Source organism: Anser cygnoides, chromosome 1, assembly GCF_040182565.1.
Source record: "Anser cygnoides isolate HZ-2024a breed goose chromosome 1, Taihu_goose_T2T_genome, whole genome shotgun sequence".
NCBI lineage: Eukaryota > Metazoa > Chordata > Aves > Anseriformes > Anatidae > Anser > Anser cygnoides.
Genome location: NC_089873.1, coordinates 29,810,531 through 29,830,567, shown reverse-complemented (window position 1 = coordinate 29,830,567; position 20,037 = coordinate 29,810,531). Strand labels below are relative to the sequence as shown.

Here is a 20,037-nt window from a genome sequence, read left to right as displayed (position 1 = left end):
CAAGATCTTTGCATTTCTACCCTTCTTTGAAAAACCACCAAGACAGGCTCGAGAGGACTTTGAGGGGTTATATCTAGGTTTCCCTATACCTTCACAGAATCAACTACCAATCCTGCAGCACAAAACCAAAACCCACACAAACACCACTTGTACTTGCTCAACCTAAAGAAATGAAGCAGCACTTCTCCCATGGGATGAGAGGTTTTTGCTGGAAGCTCCATCAGTGGCTGCATCTATTCAAGTACCTCAAGTGATCCAAGATCTCAAACTGCTCTCTTCAGGATATTCCCTGATCCCAAGACTCAAATTACAGAGAATTTATAGACCAAAACCTGCACAGTGAATTACACTCAAATGAGCTGGAAACTATGGAAAGTGGTAAATAACACGTTCACCTTGAACTAGTCTGTAAACGTGAAATCCTCTTTTATATTGAGGTTTTATTTCCTGGCTGCAGGTGAGGGAAGCAAGAAGCTGTATCAAAAGGCAGTTCTGGCAGACAACCTCACAGCACTGCAAAAAGTTTCCACTATCTGCATGATAATAGTAAAATAACAGATGTAGCCTCCTTGACAAGAGAATTTAGTGACTGCATCATGTGCTGTCTGAGCTCCCAGAAGCAGTCACAGACTCCATCAGCCTTCACTCCTTGCGCTATTTAATTCACCACTGCTCCATTGTCTTTTGGCTAAATCTTGCCCAGCTAGTAGCCACACAAGTCCAACACTGAAAAAGGTGAATGGTGACAAAAAGCTCAATACAATTGAACAGGAAGAAAAAGACAGTGTCGTCAGTATACAGCTGCCAGCGCCATAACATCAGTCTTAAATTTTCCCCTAGTAGCTCCATATACACAGTGAACAGGAAAGATGAAAACTCTGACGGGAGCTATGTAAGATGGTGTTAAGGAACCAACCAGCTCTGGGTTGTCCTCAGGGGATGGTAAGGACATTCAGATTACACCCATACCAAAGACTCTAGGTGTTTGGAAGCAACCATTAAAAACCCATTTAAAAAAATAAATCTTGTGTTAGTCTTATTTTAATGCAATTTCACTGATTTCACAATCACAGAAGTAAGTTAGGGCTAGTCTTATGACCTGGCTTTTAAAATCTTATCCTTTATGTTCTGCTCTCCAACAGAAAGCAGTTAGTTACTTCTAGTCCAAAAGCTGTAAGCTGAGATCACTTCATTTCTGGAAGATACTGATAGTTATTGCTTATATAGAAGACCAGTAAAATGTCATTTTTATTTGACTGTCATCCTAAATGGGTATGAAACCCTTCGTGACAATGTAAGGCCCACAAGTCTTGTATCTCAAAGAGCCAGAACCTGGGGAGTATTTCATGAAATGGGAGTGGGCTCCCACTGCCCCCGGGTGTGGAGGGAGCATGGATGTCCTGCTAGGTTCAGCCTCCATGCCCCGTACCACCCCACATTCACCTCCCTGCAGGTGACCAGCCCCAAACAGTCCATGCTGTAACAAGAAGACAAAGATCACCCCACCTGCTCCCTAGCCAAAAGGGGTTCATAAGCCCCAACAAGCACTGTGCTTTGCCTGGCCTCACCTCTAAATAGAGATTTAGGCAGCTTGTTGCAGGTTCATTATTAGAAGTTGTATTAGCGTAAGGCAAAAATGCAAACTGAATTCCACATAAAACTGTGAGGCAAGATCAACATAGGAGAAGGGAAATAAGAGCACTGTTTGTACTGCTTGGGGAGGGATGGAAGAGAAGTTGATGAAGCACATGTTAAACAAACCACATTATATTAGATGCCTAGCATTCTTATGACAGATACATCATGACAGTGGCCACACCACAGTCTTGGTCTTCTTCATTGGTTTGTTTAGCCCAACAACAAGCTCACTTACAGTAATGTTACCTCAAAGTCAAAAAAAGTGATTGCAGCATGAAGACAAAGATATCTCAGCAGCTTTCAACAGGATTGCCAGTGAGACTCGTCCAACTGCAACTCAGAAGAATGGGGCACAAGCCAATTGATTCGGCTTTTGCTGTGTGCCAATCAATACGGCCCCTGTGATCAACTAATACACTCCTGGCTTATTCCTCCCATAAACCTCAGCTTATAGCACAAAGTCATTTAATCCTTCTGTTTCCCTCTATAAAATGGGAGATAGCCACACTTCACACCCCTTCGGGAAGCCAGATTTATAGCTTAACCACACTAAAATATCAAGCACTATTTAAACTTCTGAGCTAAATTGGTAGATTATGCTACATGGAATGACTTCAGGACCTGGAACAACATGCCACCTATAAATTAGATGAGGCATTCAGCAACTGCTTAATTATTCTCTGATCTTTCCATCCTAATCTGAAAAATGCCTTCCCAACAAAATTTGGCAAGTGATGTGCTTACCAGACAAAAGTAAGCCACCTACATTGCAGACAGCATAAATGCAAGGTTCACATTCAGGTTAATCAAACCTGAGGTTTGATTCACAAGGTGCAGGTAAATCAAAGACCACAGACAGTACAGCAGTATGCAGAGCTGGTGAGGTAAAGAGAAAAACTGATCCTTTACATCCAGACTGCCTAACAGAACTTCTATCTTTACCCCAGACAGCATCTACAAAATAATCATTTACTCTTGTGATTTATTTATTTATGTATTTATTTTTTAGTTTATTACAGCTAGAAGTTTGCACCAGCCAGCAAGAATCAACTTTGAAAGCTGCACTTGCTGGTTTGCTGTCTGCAGAGGATCCACAGCTACACAGTCTTAAATGACTCATTTTAACAAAGGATTTGGTTATTGTTCTAAACAATATCATGCTGTTATGTTCCAAGTCCGTATAGAACAGCATGCAATGTATTTGAGCAAACTCCACTTGACATCTACCAGTTTTAGCTACTGTTAACAGCAATCCAAGAAACCCACAAAAGCTTACCTCTCCTGCCCCTACATCAGCATGCATTGTGCTACATGCTCCGCGTAACTGACTGGTGGATGCTTTGTGTGATGCTGTCACTAGTTTGACACAACAGCTGAGGGGATAATTCAATGCAAACAAAGCATCAAAGTGAAATACAGAAGTTTAACCTTCTGTTTGGCAAATAAAGGTATCAAAAACCCAGACAAAGCAAACTTTCTCAGAAGCACTTCTATTTCAATGCTTACTTCAATCACTGAATGGCTTGGGTTGGAAGGGACCTTGAAGATCACCTACCTCCAACCTCCCTGCTATGGGCACCCACTGGATCAGGTTGCCCAGGGCCTCACCCAACCTGACCTTGAACTGCTCCAGGGATGGGGCATCCACAGCTTCTCTGGGCAAGCTGCTCCAGTGCCTCACATTTAGCATCCTGGGGGATAATAAAGAGCTGACCAAATGTACTGCCTTAGAAATGAAACCCACAAAATTGCAGTACAAAGACTCTCACATCTAAGTGTAATGGTCATCATGGCAGTATGCTACTAACAAACGAACTCAGAGTAAAACAGCCTTCTCAGAAAAAGGCAATTATATGTTATCGATGGTTAGCAGGCAAAAGTTTTAAAAAAATCGAAGAGATGGCTACTTGCACTAACTGCTCCTCAAAGTGGGGATCAGGCTGTGCAAGCGAGCAACAGCCACCTGGCTACCAGCAACCCTTCAGTGCAGCCAGGTGGCTGTTGCCTGGTTATTCATCCATTTTGGCATGTCACAGTAGAAATGTGCAGCACACAGCATGTGCTGCAAAATTCAGATTGAAAATGCAGATGAGGTCTGATGTTAATGCAAGCCCTGAGCTCTTTATACAAAGGATACATATGCTTGGTACAACTAATCAGGATTCTCCAAGGGTTTTATAATGCACCCGTTTTACCAGGGCAGATAAACACACTGTTATTTAAAAACTGCTTGGAAACACAGCAATAGCACGACTTTAAAAAGGAACATACAAAAGTAGATCTTTGGTACAAAATGCAGGATTGTGTAAAGCGGCTTTCATAAATCAAAGTTTAAAGAATTATACAGCAAGAGACAACTCTTTCTCCAGCCTCCCCTACCGCTGCCAGGCAGCACAATAGCTGACACCGTAATTGGGTGTGAAGATTTTGCAGATAGCACTCATCATGCAGGTGAGCCAGCACACAGCATAAAACACAGCCCCTGAGAGAAAATAACGACTTCAGACCCGTTTTCCATCATTTTGCGGTGGCTGTACGAACCACGCTGCCACCCCTGTCCCAGGGGTACAGCGGACCCAAATCGAACAGAGGCTTTTTGTTACTATCTTGAATAGCCCTTGGAAGGCGAATCGCAGAAAACCACGGAATGAATTTAAACAAGAATAAGCACCGACTTGTGCCTTTTCGATATCTGCACAACCAGGAAGGATTGTTTCGGCGAATTACGCTTTCTGGCCGATCCAAGGAGAGCCGGCTGTTGAGGAGCCACGAGCGCGCCTCTTTAGCGAGCTGAGGTCGCAGCAACACGAGCCGAGCCCTCCCGAGTGAGGAGAGGGGAGCTGGACAAAGCTCCGCCACGTTCACCCACCTAAAGGCTCTGCCGAACAGGGGGACGTTGGCGGAGGGGTAGCACCTCAACGCGTAGCACTTCCATAGCGGCCCGGGCGGCAGCTATTCAAACAAGGGGAAGGCTGTTCGGTGCTTGTCGGTGGTATTAAAAGAGATGCTCCGTGGTCGCATTTATCTCATAAATCGGAAAACGCGCTGCGATTGGGAAACAGCGTGCTACTCTCGGAAATAAAGAAATAAAACAAAACAAAAGAAATACACGCACGCACACAAAACCCAACAACAAGCAGACCGAGAGGAGGGCTGCAGCTCCAAACACTCGGCTGCTAACCCCCAGCCAGCCACCCCGGGGGGTCCCAGCCAGGTTTGTAAGGCTCTGCTCACCCGGGCGGGGGGCGTCCCGCAGCCCAGCCCCGCCTGGGTGAGGTGCCGAGGCGGCACCGACCCCGGGGCCAGCGGGGCTGCTGCTAGCCGAGCAGCTCGCCCAAGTTGCCGCCCGGCTCGGCACGGGCAAGCGGGGCCATTGTGCGGGACGAGGCGGCGCGGCGCTGCCAAAACGGGGGAGAAAATATAAAAAGCCGACGCGCACCGTCACAGCGCTCCCCGCACAAAGCGATCCAGCGGGCTCCGGAGCCCTGCCCCGGGGCAAAGTTGCGGCACGGCTCGGCACGGACCGGCACGGCTCGGCAGGACCGAACAATGCGCGGCGGCCCCCGGCGGGGCGGGGACCCGGGGACCCCTCCCGGCGGCTCGCCGCGGTCCCCGGGGCCGCTTCCCGGAGCTCCGGGGCGAGCAGGTGGCGCGGCGGGGCCGGCGCGGCTCCCCCTTCCCCCGGCCCCTCACTCACCCACGCCGTACTTCTCGTGCTCCGTGGGTATCCACATGCCGGCGGCACCGCTCCGCTCGGAGCGGCGGCCGGCTCCGCCTGGCGGGCTGCTCCTCAGCCGCGGCTGCCCGGCTCCGGCGGCTGAGGCATTGTTCTGACCGACCGACCCACGGACAGGCGGACGCACGGACGGACAGACCGACTAGAGGCGCCGCTCGGCCGCCAGCCACTTATATCTGCCGTCCCGCTGCACGCCGGGCAACGTAGTGCCTCGCCGCGGCCGCGCCCCTCGCCGCCGGCGGCACGGGGGGGACTACGAGCCCCGGCCGGCCCCGCGGCCGCCGGGGGAGGGAGGCGGCGGCGGGGCGGAGCGTGGAGGGAGGGAGGGAGGGAAGGGAGCGGCGAAATGGCGGCGCCCCGCGGGGCCGGCGGGCGGGCGGCGCGGGGAGGTGAGCGCGGGGGGACCGGCGGGGTCTGGGGGTGAGGGGGGGGCACCCGCGTGGGTTTGAGGGCGCTGGGGGTTGAGCTGGGCTCCCCCGGGTCGTCGGGGCGCGGCTCGGCTCCGGATCGGGGTGGGTGATGCGGGACCAGCCCCCCGGCTCGGGTGGGGGCTGCAGGAGGCACCTGGGCGCTGAGAGGGGGGCCCGGGAGCTGCGGTTGTGTGGTGTGGTCCTGGGGGGGGGGGAAACGGGGGGAAATGGGGGAAAAAAGAGGAGAATACAGTGTGCAGTGCTGCTCTGCGGGCCGCACCAGGTACGCATCACCTCTAACACGAGTAATTCACCTTTCTTTAAAAAAAACACAAACTACCCTCCAGTCAAATCATTACTTTGAACTGGCATGTTTCGGTTTCAGCTGAACAAAAATTCGGTTTTAATGTTTTCACAACTAAGAGAGGAAAGCAGTTCAAGTTGTTCTAGTTCAGGTTGTCTTTTAGCCTGTATTGTCACGTTATGTTGAATTTCTGTCACCAGTAGTGTGAAAGACACATTGGAAGAAATCATGCAAGCAGGCAACTTCAAACCTAGGTCTGGAGCGTGCTTGTTCGGTTTCTCTTCTAGTTGTCAAACTCAGGTAAAGAGTAATGTAAGCACTTTTGTGTTGTTTCTCTAGTATGTCCCCTGTTTCTGTTCTCAAAACTCATCTCATTGTAATGGTGCTGCTAGTTAAAGCAGTACTCTTGCTTTATTTGTGTTGGCATAAGCTTTGCCTCCATGAAAAGCCAGTCACTTCTAGAGGACTACGCTAGTGTAACTGCATACAAAGGCAGAGCTATGTTGTTTTGGCTGTTGAAAAGGTCATCAGCTTCTCTCTGTACAAGTCTGTGTGACACTGCATATAGGACTGTGGGGTACTAGAGACAATGAGGTGAGTTTCAGGTTTTTCCAGGTTACTCGTGTGAAGACATCGAGACTAGTATGAAGAAAGTTTATTCCGTAGGAATTTAGAGGTCTGACCTATGGTGTTTCCTTGTTAGTGAATTCAAAAACTCATTGATAGTATTAGTGAACATTCAGTGACTTTGCTCAGGATTCCCAGACTTGCTTTACATCCTGTTGCAGATCCTTTGGAGTCCCTACATGACAATATGTGTAAAAGTCAGGATTGAAAATCAAAACAGTAGGTGCCAGGCTGAATTAACTTCTGTCCCGGCCTATAGATTTCCATGTACGTCCAAGCAATCTTCCTCTCCATGAGAGAGGGCTGCCAGCATGTTGGCTGGGAGTCATGAAATTCTGCCACAGCCTTTTAATTGCTGTCCGTCATGTTAGCCATGACTGTCTTCAGCATGTTTTTATTAGGCTTGGAGCACGTCTTCTTTCTTGCCTTGAACAAAGACAAAACTAGCCAATAGCTGAAACATCCTTTTCAAAATTATTCATTTATGGTCCAGTCGCTTGGAATAAACAGATCTTGTACTATAAAGCACTGCCTGTAGACAAAGAAAATACTTGACACTAATATTATCATTTCCCTGGCTCTGGGTAAAATTCCTATTCTTCCAAAAGTTTCATTTCCACGTAGCTGTTCACTCTAGCATCATGTTGTGCTTCCATGTGCACCTGAGAAGGTGTGTCACTTCTTTGGAGACAGAATATAGGAAAATAAAATATAATACTTTTTCCTGTCTTGCAATTTCCCGTTTATAAGAAAGCCTGTGCTTGTATATGCTAATACAGGACTGCGTTTCTTTCTAGTTAATTTACTCCAGCAGCTGTCACTGAGTGGCTTATAAAAAACATATCACTGTCCACAGTACAAGTTATTCAGTCTACATTAATTAAGCTACATATCAACATTTCTTACAGCATCTGGCAATGGATTTTATTTTTTTTTTTCTGGAAGCATGTCTTTCATAAATTCATAGGCAGTCTGAAAGTTACAGTTTCTAACTTAGGGTTTTAATGTGCTCAAATGCTTTTCGGTACTATGCTCCTGGAGCATACCATGTCCAAGCACGACATGTTATTCTCCCACATCTATCTCTTGTGTCCTGTTTTAAAGGGAATTTGACTTATTGTGAAAAACTGAGGCTTGACTGGTCTTGTACAAGTCTACTCTTCTTTTTAATTACTGCCTAGAGGATACTTCAGTGAAAGTTGGTTTGTTTCTGATACTATAAGCATCATTTCTTCAGCTCTATTCTAAGTTCCGTTTGTTAAGGATGTTATGAGAGCTGCTCAGTCCAATGGACTCTGGGATCCAAGGATTCCTCTTTCCTGGTTGCTGAAAGCCAGTTTTGTGTATTTTCAGACCTGAGAGATGTTTCTCTGTCCTGGTTCATGGATGCGGCTGCTGCTGTTCCTGTCTGCAGGTCTGGCCAGTAGCAAGGCTGAGCATGCATTCAAGAGGGGCGTGCAGAAACAGGAAAATCTAATGGTTGGCCACGCAGGCAACCACAGAGCAACTGGCTTTATCATATCCTCATAAACACCTATACCACTCACATAAACAACAATACGGATAGCCCAATCTTGTTCTTCCTTTCTGGTTCATCATGACTGACATTCACTATAGAATCCTCTCTAGATTTTCAGGCACCCCCCATGTTAATAGACCTCTTATATATCAGCATGGGCTCTAAGTCTGTTTAACATCCATTCCTGGACCTTGGGCAAATTACGCAGCATCTCAGACTCAGTGTTTCTAAATGATGGTCTCCTCCTTCTCACTTCTGTCACTTCTCAGGATGCTGTGGAAATGTAAATACACCCTGGTCCCTCAAGTTGCTGATGTTTAGACCTCTCACATGTACCGTCCAGCCTCTCCAGTTGTTGATGTTTAGACCTACAAGTACTATGGCTGTGGTCCCTCCAGTTGCTGCCATTTAGACCTCTTGCATTTCAGGCTTTCCAGTTGCTGGCATCTAGACCTGCAGGCCCAGTGACCCGAAGTTTGTTTTCCAAGTTGCTTATGCTTAGCCCTTGCAGCACCCTCATTTGTGTGACAGAGTAAGATTGCACAAAAGTTAAGAACATAATTTAGTCAGAATATAGGATAGACTGCAGAGATCCTGCGCAGGGCTTACGAGTGTACTTACATGCAACTGACTCTTTTTATGCCCATCTTCTCCATTTTCCTGTGCTTGTTCTTCTCTGTCATTATCCCTCCATTTCTCCCCCCTTCTCACCTCCCAGGTAAATCTGCCCTTTATTATTTCTTCCCCATTGGTCCCAGTTGTTCTCTGTCCGTAACCAAATTTGGTATTCTGATGCTCTTACCTGGGTCGTTTCAGCCTCTTATGGCATCACTGAGACAGTAAGCTCAGCCCTGCAGGTCTTGCAAGATTTCACTCCCCAAAAGGTCCCAATATCCTCCCCCACAGTTCTTTGTGAAGCCTGGCCATTTCTCACACAACTCCCCTCTTAATTATCTGAAACCCAGCCATTCTTCACAGTTTTCTTTGTAGCTCTCCTGCCTACTGAGCTTAATAGTGCACTCAGTTTCTGGGAGTGGGGGAAGTGAAGCACTTCTTGGCTCCCATGTGCTAAATTAAAGATGGGATTTGGCCTCCACGTTGCTGCTTCCCTTCTGTTCTGGAAGCTGGAAAGTGAGCGGGGGAGTGGACAAGTGTTTCTCTTTTCCCACTCTTAAGTTGCCTCCCTGGGTTACTGCTAGCTCTGACAATAGCATTGTAATGACAGCTTCCTCCACGTTTGCTGCTCCAAGCTACGTAGGAAGGTACGTGCTGCAGAGCACCTGAGGTAAAGCTCATGCATGCATCGCAGTGGCTCTGCTGGAGGAGCAATGAAAGGGATTCCTTGGCAGTAGCCCCAGGCCGCTCAGGGCTCTTCAAAAAAGGAGACTGCCTCTCTGACCCCCGCTCTGATCCCCGTACCCTGGGAGAGCCAGGCGGAGAGGGCGGTGTTAGCAGCAGCAGTGTCGCTGGCAGCGCTCTGCCTTAAAGCCCGTTCTTAAGACGTTAAAGGTTAAGGACTGGGGTACTCTTGTGTTCCATTTAGGGTGACAAATTGGATTGGGGTTGAAGTCCACTAGCGAAAGCACAGATCCTGGCTGTCACTTCCAGAAGCATAGCCACATCCATGGAGCCTTTGAACACTGCCATGACCTCTAACGCTGTCTGATTATCTGGGCTCTGGGCTTCTTACCCCGCGTGCAGGTCTCCTCCTCACCAGCTAATCCATCTTGGTGTTTGCTGTCAGAATGGAGGCATGCACCCACACTTGTCTCACAAGTATCCCATGGCCATAGATCCCTCAAACATTATCTCAGCCTCAGTGTCCACTGCCTGGACTGCCTTGCAGGCCTCGGCTCTGGTTGTGCCTGGACCTTGAGCCCCTTACCTGCCACTGACTCAGGCCTTGTCTTCCCAGGTACAGGTCTGCTTATACTCACTGGTTGTTTGTTGGCTAGTCCAGACTGAATTTTGCTAGCAAATTACACATATACCTATGATAAGTACAGGTTTAAATCCACTAGGAAGATAAAAATATGCCATGATCTCTCTAGTTGCTGGTGTCTGGCCCTGCAACCTGCAGCCTGTTGTGCAGTTGCTGACACTTGGACTTCAGAGCAGTCTTACACATATGACAGAGGGTGAATTATACAAAAATAGTTAAGAAAACGATTTAATAAGAAGAAAGGCTAGACAGTGGTGATCAGGTTCAGGACTTCGTCAGAAAAGTGTACCCACCAACAGCCTGTTTAAGCTCAATTGCCCTTTTCATTCCTCTCGCCCTGCATTTCCCTATGTTTGTTCCTCCCAGATCCTTCCCATTTTGTGCTGTTGGCCCCTCCTCTACATTTCCCATAATAATGTTTGCATAATCCCACAATCCACATAATCCACAATCCCTTCTGTTTCACACAATTCTGCAAGCACCCTCAAATATTCCATAGTATGTACAATAATTATGTTTCTCCTTTCTTACCGGTGACAAAGTACAGGTTGAATCTCTTCAAAGCTAGGTCTGAGTAGTTCCCTTAATGGCATTAGTTCCTGTAGTGACCAAAGACTTCTGGTCTTCAATATTGTCTCTGTCATCACCTGCTCGTTAATGTTTGTGTGCCTGCATGTAATCCATCTTTTTCCCTGTTACTTGTTATTTTATACTGAGTAGTTGTTAACCAAATATGTTAATGAACCAGATGACCTCCCATTCCACATATCCTTATACTACCTATCCTACCCAAACAGTCCCTGAGTGAGTGAGTTACCTCCTTCATTTTCAAACATCTGCCATGTGCTTTTGTGAGCAGGGAGCTGATGGCTACTTTCTGTCAAGGGCGAAAACCCCAACAAGGTGATAAAGCAGCCATTACCCCAAGCGTGTAGCTGTCACTTCTTGCCTATTCATTCATCAGAGTTCCTCAGACATTAGGTGCATAGGAGGTAGGTCACCCAGCCCACCCACATCTGTCCACATCTGCCTGATGGTTTTAGAGTTTGGTATCCTTCTTGGTACCCTTCTTAAAACCCAGCCAGTTCCAAATGCTGACACACGTGTTTGCATCTTCGTTTGTTCCTCGCTGGAGGCTTCCCCCTATCCACCATGCCACTGTCTGTTTTTTAAGTTAAATCTACGCATTCAGTTCAGGATTTCAAGACCCGGTGTTTCCACTGTGCCACAGATTTTGGAGAGAGGAAGAGAGTCCTTTTGCCAGTAGGCACTATAAGCTCTTTAAAGGATTTCGATTTGATGCAGGTTAATCATTGTGAATAGAACAACTAGTAATTATACCTGGAGGATAGGTTCGGTAATTAATGTTGTGAGCACAGCACAGTTTATTGTAATGTGATTACAAGAACGAATCTCCTGAAACAGTATTATCTAAAAATGTTTTAAGAGCATATTTGTTATGATTTTTAATTAAAAATGCAATCTCATAGTAATTTGAAATGGTTACCTAATAAGCACATAGGTCACATGGAGGAGTGGAAATTACTAAGTTACAATTGGTAAAATAATCTTTTATGTGCTTCTGTCTTTGAATAGTAAAAAGGCAAAAAACTTCCATGCAGCTGTTACAATAAGACCGTAGTGTCTTTTAGCCTTCCACAGGACACTTCTTACAACTACAGAACTGATGACAGGTGAATATACAAGTGAAACTAAGTATTTTCTTAAATGCGTAATTATGGCTTAATAAAATAATTAAAGGATTGCATTGCTTGCTAATACTATCTGAGCTGCCTGTTAACCTGCCATAATTTTACAAATAGATGTGTTACAAATGTGCAGTGTGTTTTATCTGAAGACAAGGGGTGTCTTCACACCTTGCCATGAATATATAACTCCCATTAGCACAAGACATAGACTGTGTTGTATTCTCCAAAAATACCCAGTAAAGGCTTGCAACTTGTTTTTCTCTGAATTCAGAAAATTTTCGTAGGTTAAATGAAGAAGAAAATGGATGGCCCTGATCTTCATTAGGTATAATTTCTTTAACTGCTTACTAGTGGAGGTACAGCTGTATTTAAATCCAGGAATCCAAGCCAATTCTTACCTGCTCAGAGTTCAGTCAAGGCTTTGACTTAGGAGCACACTACCAAGTATCAGCCACCATGTGTGGAGACTAGAGCTCTGAGAAGTAAGCTGCTTCAGACTATCTAAGCATGTGCACGTGGACCGCAGCACAGCTTAAACATGATAATTGTTTGCATGCTAAGCCTTTACGTTTTCTGAAATCTCTGCCCAGACCTTCCATTACCTGCGTAAAGAAGGGCTATGGAACTGTTGAGGGGCCTGGAGCACAAGTCCTGTGAGGAGCGGCTGAGGGCGCTGGGGTTGTTTAGTCTGGAGAAGAGGAGGCTCAGGGGAGACCTTATTGCTCTCTACAACTACCTGAAAGGGAGGTGTGGGGAGCTGGGGGTCGGCCTCTACTCACAGATAACTAGTGATAAGACCAGGGGAATAGTCTCAAGTTGTGCCAGGGGAGGTTCAGGTTGGAAATGAGGAGACATTTCTTCTCAGAAAGAGCAGTCAGGCATTGGGATGTGTTGCCCAGGGAGGTGGTGGCGTCACCGTCCCTGGGGGTGTTCAAGGAAAAGTTGGACGTGGTGCTTAGGGACATGGCTTAGTGGGTGACATTGGTAGTAGGGGGATGGTTGGACCAGATGATTTTGGAGGTTTTTTCCAACCTGTATGATTCCGTGATTCTATGATAGCGAGTGGTGGTTCCTCAGTCTGCAGACTGATGAAGTCATTTAAACTGCCTCAATATTACCCGAAAAGAGTTTCTCGTTACTTGAACAAATAATGGATGTGGAAATGCTTTATGTAGATCTGGAGGTGACGGCCAGAGAGGTACAAGTTTTTGTGATTGTTCTGAGTGTAGCACAGATGCCAGGAGAGTTTGCTGTGCCCCTTGAAACACCCTGTTCACAATTATCTTACTGTGTTTTGCTTTGCTAAGTTCTCTGGAAGAGCACCAAACCTGTAAATCATATCCTCTGATGTCTGCAGTAAAATGAGCCTGTCATATAGACAGATGATGGAGTTCTCACTCTGAGACTTCAGGCAGCTTTTGTGAAGAGGGATGTAGTGCTTAAACTGGGATGCTGTTGTAATAGGCGTGGATGGTAGGAAAGGAGGACAAGGACTTAAAAAAATATTTTTTTTTTACTTCAGTACAGGTGAAATTCTTGATTTGTCTGTCCAAACAGCCTTCATAACGTTTCTCAACCTTGTGCACTTCCTTCCATCGTGTCCTGTGTTGCAGTCCCTGCTAGAACTCCTTACCTGTGTGTTCTCACTGCCAAAATTTCGGTGCTCCCAGATTGTCTCTGAGGCTTCTCCTTCACATTCTCTTCCGTGAACACCCAGCTGGCTGAAGGCAGAAGGAAAGCCTGAAAGCATCCGAATGTCCTTCTGTGGACCTTTTAAAATAGCTTTGAATGTTGCATCAGGATATGCATAAAAGAATCGCACAATGTGGGAAGAACCATGGTAATGAAGACTTGCTAATTGTTGTACTAAATAATGTGTTATCAGTACTATTAAAACGATGTAGCCAGACTGAAACTGTACTGCCTAATGTGCAAATTCTTGAAAGCTGCCAAACTGCTAAGAAGTTGGTTTGAGGGATGTGCAATTTTCCTCAATAAGAATATGCCAGATACTACGTAAGAATACAAACATAACGCGTGTGGCTATTCGAGCAGTACTGTTTCATGTTAGGGAACTTCTCTGCCCCACTTGGTGGGGCAGTAGATTTATACCCTGAAATATAAACAATAGCACTTTTTTTTACTGCACAAGTGTGAAGTGCTCAAACCTCATCATAAATAAATAGTTACCCATATTTGATATTTTGATTATGGTAGGGAGCCCGGAGTGCTGAACCAAAATCTTTATTAATTTTACAAAACATGCTACATGTTATGGCAGTCAAATTGTAATTATGAAGTAAATGAAAATAACGTGTTTTGCTTGAGTTTATTCTCTAATTAAAAAGGATCATAGATAATCAATGTACAGCAGTAACTATCAACTTTTAATGTTTCTGAACTGTAGGAAATGATGTAGTTACAAGTCTGCTGTCTGGTCATTGATATCAAGGCCGGGTTTACTAGTGAGTAATTCCATGCTTCAGTCTTCACTGCTTGTTTGCCACTACTGTTTTGATATAGTAGAACTGTAAATGAGGATTTGGAGTAGATCTTTTGTCAGTGGCTTCATTAGTCCAAAATTCACTTTTGTCATCCTTAGTGATATATTTCAGCTGGCTTTATTAAACTTTTGTTTGATTTTTTTAGCCTCATGTTTTCACTGGACCATCTCTTCTGAACGGGTATTTTTCCACTTTCTTTTATATTTCTCTGATTTTTGTGAAAGACAGTGACCACTGTGAAATGGCCCAGCTGCTTCTGGTTGATGCTGGCTCATTTAGATGTCATTCTCCCATTTATCATCAGTGGTTTGGTCCCTGAGGAGCAGCTGTTCCTCTTTCTTGCCCTCTGTAGTAGCCGCAGGTTAAAAGCCTTCTCTTTATCTGTCTGTGTAGAAGCTTTATAACTAGATATGCCATCTGTTTCAACCTCACAAGCAGGTACGGTGTGGTTCTTCTACATTAACAAATAATTTGGCGCAATAGGAATGGCGCAGTAGATAAAAGCAATTGGTGCTGCAGTCCCTACAACTGTATTCTGTGGTTTGGCATTTTTACTTGGGATCCCATGCAGTCAGCCTTCCCACACCAACCAGCCTCAGCATGCCCGTGATGCAGAGCTGTCTGCAACGGTGCCCCTTGTTGGAGACCTGTGCCAGGACTTGGAGCGCGTTTTGCATGTACCTGGACTCCAATCAAATCTAGTTAGCGTGCCCCAAAACCGCCCTCTGAACCAAACCCATGTGCAGAGCAGCCGGAGGCTGATCAGGGATGTCAGGACTCCTGTGCGGGTTGGATCTGCTCCGAGAGGTGCGGGAAGAGGGAAGGGGCTGGTGAGGAGCAGAGGGAAGCATGGCACAGCGCTCTGCCAAAGGTCTGCGTGCACGCTGCGTCAGCCCAAAGCAGAACACAACTCATGGCATGGAAACAGCAGTGGTTATGGAACAAATGCTTGCAGTAATAAGTGATGCTACTGTCACTGGAGCATCTTGCTAGCATTTGTCTTGACCAGTGTGCCAGCATGGAATTTTATTATGACTCAGTAATGCACGAATAAATGAGATAGAGCTTTTTTTCTGAAGGATGGCATGTAACAGAAAACATCCTGCTTGAGGTTTTAATTTGATTTTGTCTTCTGTGGAATGAAAATATGCAGCCTGTGTTATTACTGTGCTAATTTAATGTTCAGGAGTCTGCATGTATTTATACAGTTAGCAAAATGTTGCCTGAAAAACATAAACAACTTGTATCAGTAATTCTCATGTTCTAATTCTGTTTCTTGAGGAAATTAACTTCAATTATTTTACCATCCATGTCTAAGAGCTACATTAGCAGAAACAGTCAGTAAGTGTACACCATACTTAGGAAGTAAAGATCCGTGTCCTATGTTTAATAAATGCATGAAGGTCAAGAGAAGTACGTACAATATCACAAAATGTTCATTTCAAACTCTGGGTTAAAGTCAGAGTATGTTCACAGAAATCTGATATGGACTGCGGTGAGATGTCACCGAGATCTACAAGACATTAATATTTGAGCTCTGACTTTAAAATACTTTCTTCTGAAATTAGTTTTCCAAAAAAAAAAATGTATAAAATGTGTAAATAGTGGATTATTTGAAATACAGTCAAGGCTTTGTTTTCCTTAGCTAAGGTATCAATTAGGCTGAACTATATTGATCCACATCACTGCACATTATAATGAGCTGTCCTTTTCAGCCATTGTTTTTTCCAGTTTGAATACCAATTTATGGAGGTTTGATTCTAAAAGTAGAAACAACTTCTTTTGCTGTTCTCCATCTGGAAAAGCTCCAGGTCGCTAAGAAAACAGCAACAGCCCACAGTGCTTCTGATACCACAGTGCCTCTTCGTTGTACTCATTCACCTTAAATACAAAATTCGGTAAACAAGTTGGCCTTGAAGGCTTTCTGAATACCAAGAAGCTCTATCAGAATACCGGAGTGAGATTTCCACCCGTCCTGCCATTATGAAACCTACAAACGTCAGAAATGGGGTTTCTCGGGATACACTTTGAGTTTAGGACTAATTTCTGTTAGCCTTATAAAAATTAAAGTGACAGTTACAATGAAAATTTCACATTTTTTAAAACTCGTTTTTCTCAAATGCATTTTTCAAGGAATGTATATCATTGGAAAAGAGTTATAAGCCCTGTAATACGGTTTAGTCAGGAGCATGGTAAAATTCCCATTATAATCACGTGAGGGTATCTCATAGGAACCTCGAAAGTAGGCTTTAGATTTTTACAGGAAAATCAGACAGTCTTACTTTTGTCTATAGAAAGCAAAGCAAAAATTTAAAAAGACCACCAGGAAGCCTTTTTAACATCAAGAGGAAAAATTTTGAATCTGTGTAGATAAATATGTTCTTGGGAATTGAATCCTTTTAGAGGAATAGCAAAAGTAACAGGAGAAAAGATGAGGAAAATTCTTGTAATAAAGGATTATTGATCTCTGCTAAATAATGACAACAAGTACAGAGTAAACTAGTTAACACATTATAGAAGAAATATTACTCTCCTTATTAAACATACTGTTACGACCCCTTGGTTTTGTAAGAGCTAAGGTCACAATTGTAGTAAATGGAAACTAAGATAGACTCCTATGTACTGAATTTGTCTGCTGACAGCAGGCCTTTATTTACAAGCACTTGCACATCACTTTGAAATACAGAAAATCAGTATTCTGTGTTAGACTGTCTAATGTGCCCAGTGGTGGTGGAGGGCATTGGTATTTTTGTTATTCAAAAGCTTAGGAAAACATCTTCTGAGACACAGGCTGAAGGAACTTCAGGTTCCTACAGGTTACCTATAGATTGTATGGTTTACAGAAGCCTGAAAGAGCCTTTTTGTAAGTATTCTTTCTTCACAGAGAGTGTGGTCAAGCATTGAAAGAGGCCGCCCAGGGAATTGATGGAGTCCCCATCCCTGGAGGCATTTAAGAGATGTGTGGACATGGTACTAAGGGACCTGGTTTAGTGATGGGACTCCGTAGGTCACTTGGCAGTTGGACTTGGTGATCTTGGAGGTCTTTTCCAACCTAAATGACTCTTATTCTATGGTAACTTCAAGCTTGCTAATACTTTCAGAGAAGTCCATGGAGCAGTGGCAGCGGTAAAATACACAAGCACTGAATTCACATACAGATCTTCACTTCTGACACCCTTCAGGGGATATTTTTAAAGGTTTAAAATCAGTCTTGATCAGCATGGCAGCAGCTTTCATTTGAAAATCGCTGAGATTTAGTCTTTAAACCTCAGCCTTAAAACAGCATTGTTTAATATTTTATTATGATGCCTTTGATATGCTAATGTATACAACAGCAAATTAACCAGGAAAAAAAAAATGGTAATTTGAATTAGTTAGGTTTAGACCATAAGTACAAAACAAGAACCAAAATGACCACTCTTTTCCTGTTTCAGATTCTTGTGTTGGATATTTTCCTCCTCTCCCTGGGAACTAAACATTCAGAGTTTCAGGCCACATAATTACCTTGGTAATCTTTCAAGATAGTAGGGCAAGTTTTAATCATTGCTTCCTATCGCTGGTCCCTGAAGAGAATAGATCGGCACCTGCCCCTCCGCTCCCCCTCGTGAGGAAGCTGTAGACCACGATGAGGTCTCCCCTCAGCCTACTCTTTTCCAGGCTGAACAGGCCAAGTATATCAAGGCCAAAGCAGTATAATAATTCATATAAACCTAAGTAATTTATAAATACCATTTTTTAACATTAAACAGAGGAGATGTCAGCGAAGACCGCTGAGTATGGAGTACCACCTCAGAATCATCTTGATTTGCTTTATTGCTTTTCTAATAAAAAAAAAAAAGTATAGACTGATACAGTTCTTTAGTTATTAAGACAGTCTCTCTGTATTTATGCTTACAGTTTTCATCTTGCCAATGCACAGAAGTGAGTAAGTCTGATAGCCTGCTGAATGAGATTGTTCACAAGAGCAACATTTGCACAAATAAATATTTGTAGAACTAACCACAAAGTTTGCACAGCAGACTGCACCCAAAGCCAAGATTCAGGAAAGGAAACGTTTGGGGAGGATCATATGACAAAGCTAAATAAGTGCTCTTGGGAGGACGGAGCTGGAGGATGGAGGGGGGCTGATGGCTGGTGTAAGTCATACATGTGCCACATTTGTGGTTTTGGGTAGTGGGCAGGGAACAGGGTAGAGTAGAAGCAACTGAGAATTAAGGTTTATGGAAAATTGCATGAAGTAATTAAACTGAAATTGGTTTCCCAATTTGTGTCACACCCCTGAATAGATTTGTCTGCTGAAGGTGTTAGAGCTGCAGAGGAGGAAGACTGTGGTAAGGGTATCCAGGAGGAGCAGGCAGGGTGGGGTTAGAAAAGAAGGTGTAGTGATAGGAGTGGAAGACAGGCGTGCTGAAGATGTTTTGGCTGTGGGAGTAATGAAAACCAGCATTCCCCTCACAGCACATAAGAAATAGCCAGGATCTATCCTGCAAACCTAGAGCAGCACCCACAGGCAAGGCTAAATCCTAAAGCACCTCCAGAGGAACTGGTTCTTATGTATTGACTGGCAGGAGTGGATGCATTACAACTTGGGAAATACTCTGAAGATGTTACTGAAACCGATGAAATACCTGCTATAGGAAGAGTCCAAGATAACAGCCTTCAGTGGTTGATGAAACAGCAAAGCAGAAGTTCGGCTATTAATCATCACATAGGTTGTCACTTGTGGGAATTACTGTAGATTTTTTAATTCCAACTTTTGGACAGGGAAGGTAGAAAAAAAACAGATAAACATATGTTCTTTTGGTATTTTTTCCTAGTTTTGCAAAGGATAGGAATTGACTTTGTATTTTGAGTATAGCACAAGTTATAGCACAAGTTTTTTTTGACATGGGTACACTAGGCAATGCTACCATTTCATCCTCCAGGTGTTCTGTAAACAGAAATGGCACTAATTTTGTTTAACAGCAGTGGTAAGAAATCAGAGTAGTGCTAAAGGATGTAATAAAAGTATTTCATTCTGAATTAAAGATAAATATTGTTTCATTTTTATGACAAAGACATCAAACCCTGCTATGCTAATGTTACTCAATGCTATTTACCCAGAAGTGAGGTATTATGTGGCTCTGAGCTTGCACAGAACTTGTCTGTAATGTGTTAAGTATTTATAAATGGCATATTAGCATCAGCACTTAAATATTGTTACGACTACTTATTAGGGTCACTTTCATCTGTCTGTGCACATGTATGTATGTCCCTCTCAATGTGAGCACAGTGCTTTTGCTGTGGTGTTTCTTGTTATTCACGCAGGGTTTTGTCTTCCTGGGCTTAAGCAGAAAGATGGCAAGCAGTGGCATATACCTGTTGGTGAACTAGGCAATAATGTAGTCTATTATTTAAACATAATCTCGTTGGCAAGTGGATTGGTTTTGTTTTATTAAAATTCCAACACTTCACATTTTTATTAATCACTTTCCCACTCCTTCTATTCACTTGTACTCTGATGCCTCCACTCCGGTACCCATAGCAACACTTGTTAATGCTAATGAAACTGCAACATCCTAAGCTCCCCGACAGAGCAGCCCTGTTAAATATGGCTATTTAGCACAGTTGTATTTCTGTTAGTTCCAGCTCCCAGCAGACACCTGCTC

At 44.3% G+C, this 20,037-nt stretch overlaps 2 protein-coding genes across 9 annotated transcripts in view; one reads left to right on the top strand and one right to left on the bottom strand.

Moving 5' to 3' along the window:
- DOCK4 (dedicator of cytokinesis 4) overlaps positions 1–5,609 on the bottom strand; it is a 252,082-nt gene extending 246,473 nt beyond the window's left edge. For all 7 annotated transcript variants that reach the window (XR_010829121.1, XM_066991664.1, XM_066991646.1 and 4 more), the window contains exon 1: positions 5,336–5,609. Coding sequence is in view for 5 of the 7 variants with exons in the window: in XM_066991646.1 (XP_066847747.1) it covers positions 5,336–5,372 (37 nt within the window). In the remaining 2 variants the exon portion in view is untranslated. The remainder of the gene's footprint in view (positions 1–5,335) is intronic.
- A 70-nt stretch (positions 5,610–5,679) lies between these two features.
- The window catches only part of ZNF277 (zinc finger protein 277), a 56,970-nt gene continuing 42,612 nt past the window's right edge, over positions 5,680–20,037 (top strand). Inside the window, exon 1 of one of the 2 annotated variants that reach the window (XM_066991674.1) lies at positions 5,680–5,763. In XM_066991674.1, the coding sequence (XP_066847775.1) occupies positions 5,721–5,763 (43 nt within the window). In that variant the 5' untranslated portion in view covers positions 5,680–5,720. Of the gene's footprint in view, positions 5,764–11,848; positions 11,871–20,037 lie in introns of those variants that run through there. The other variant, XM_048065927.2, reaches the window with a different exon arrangement.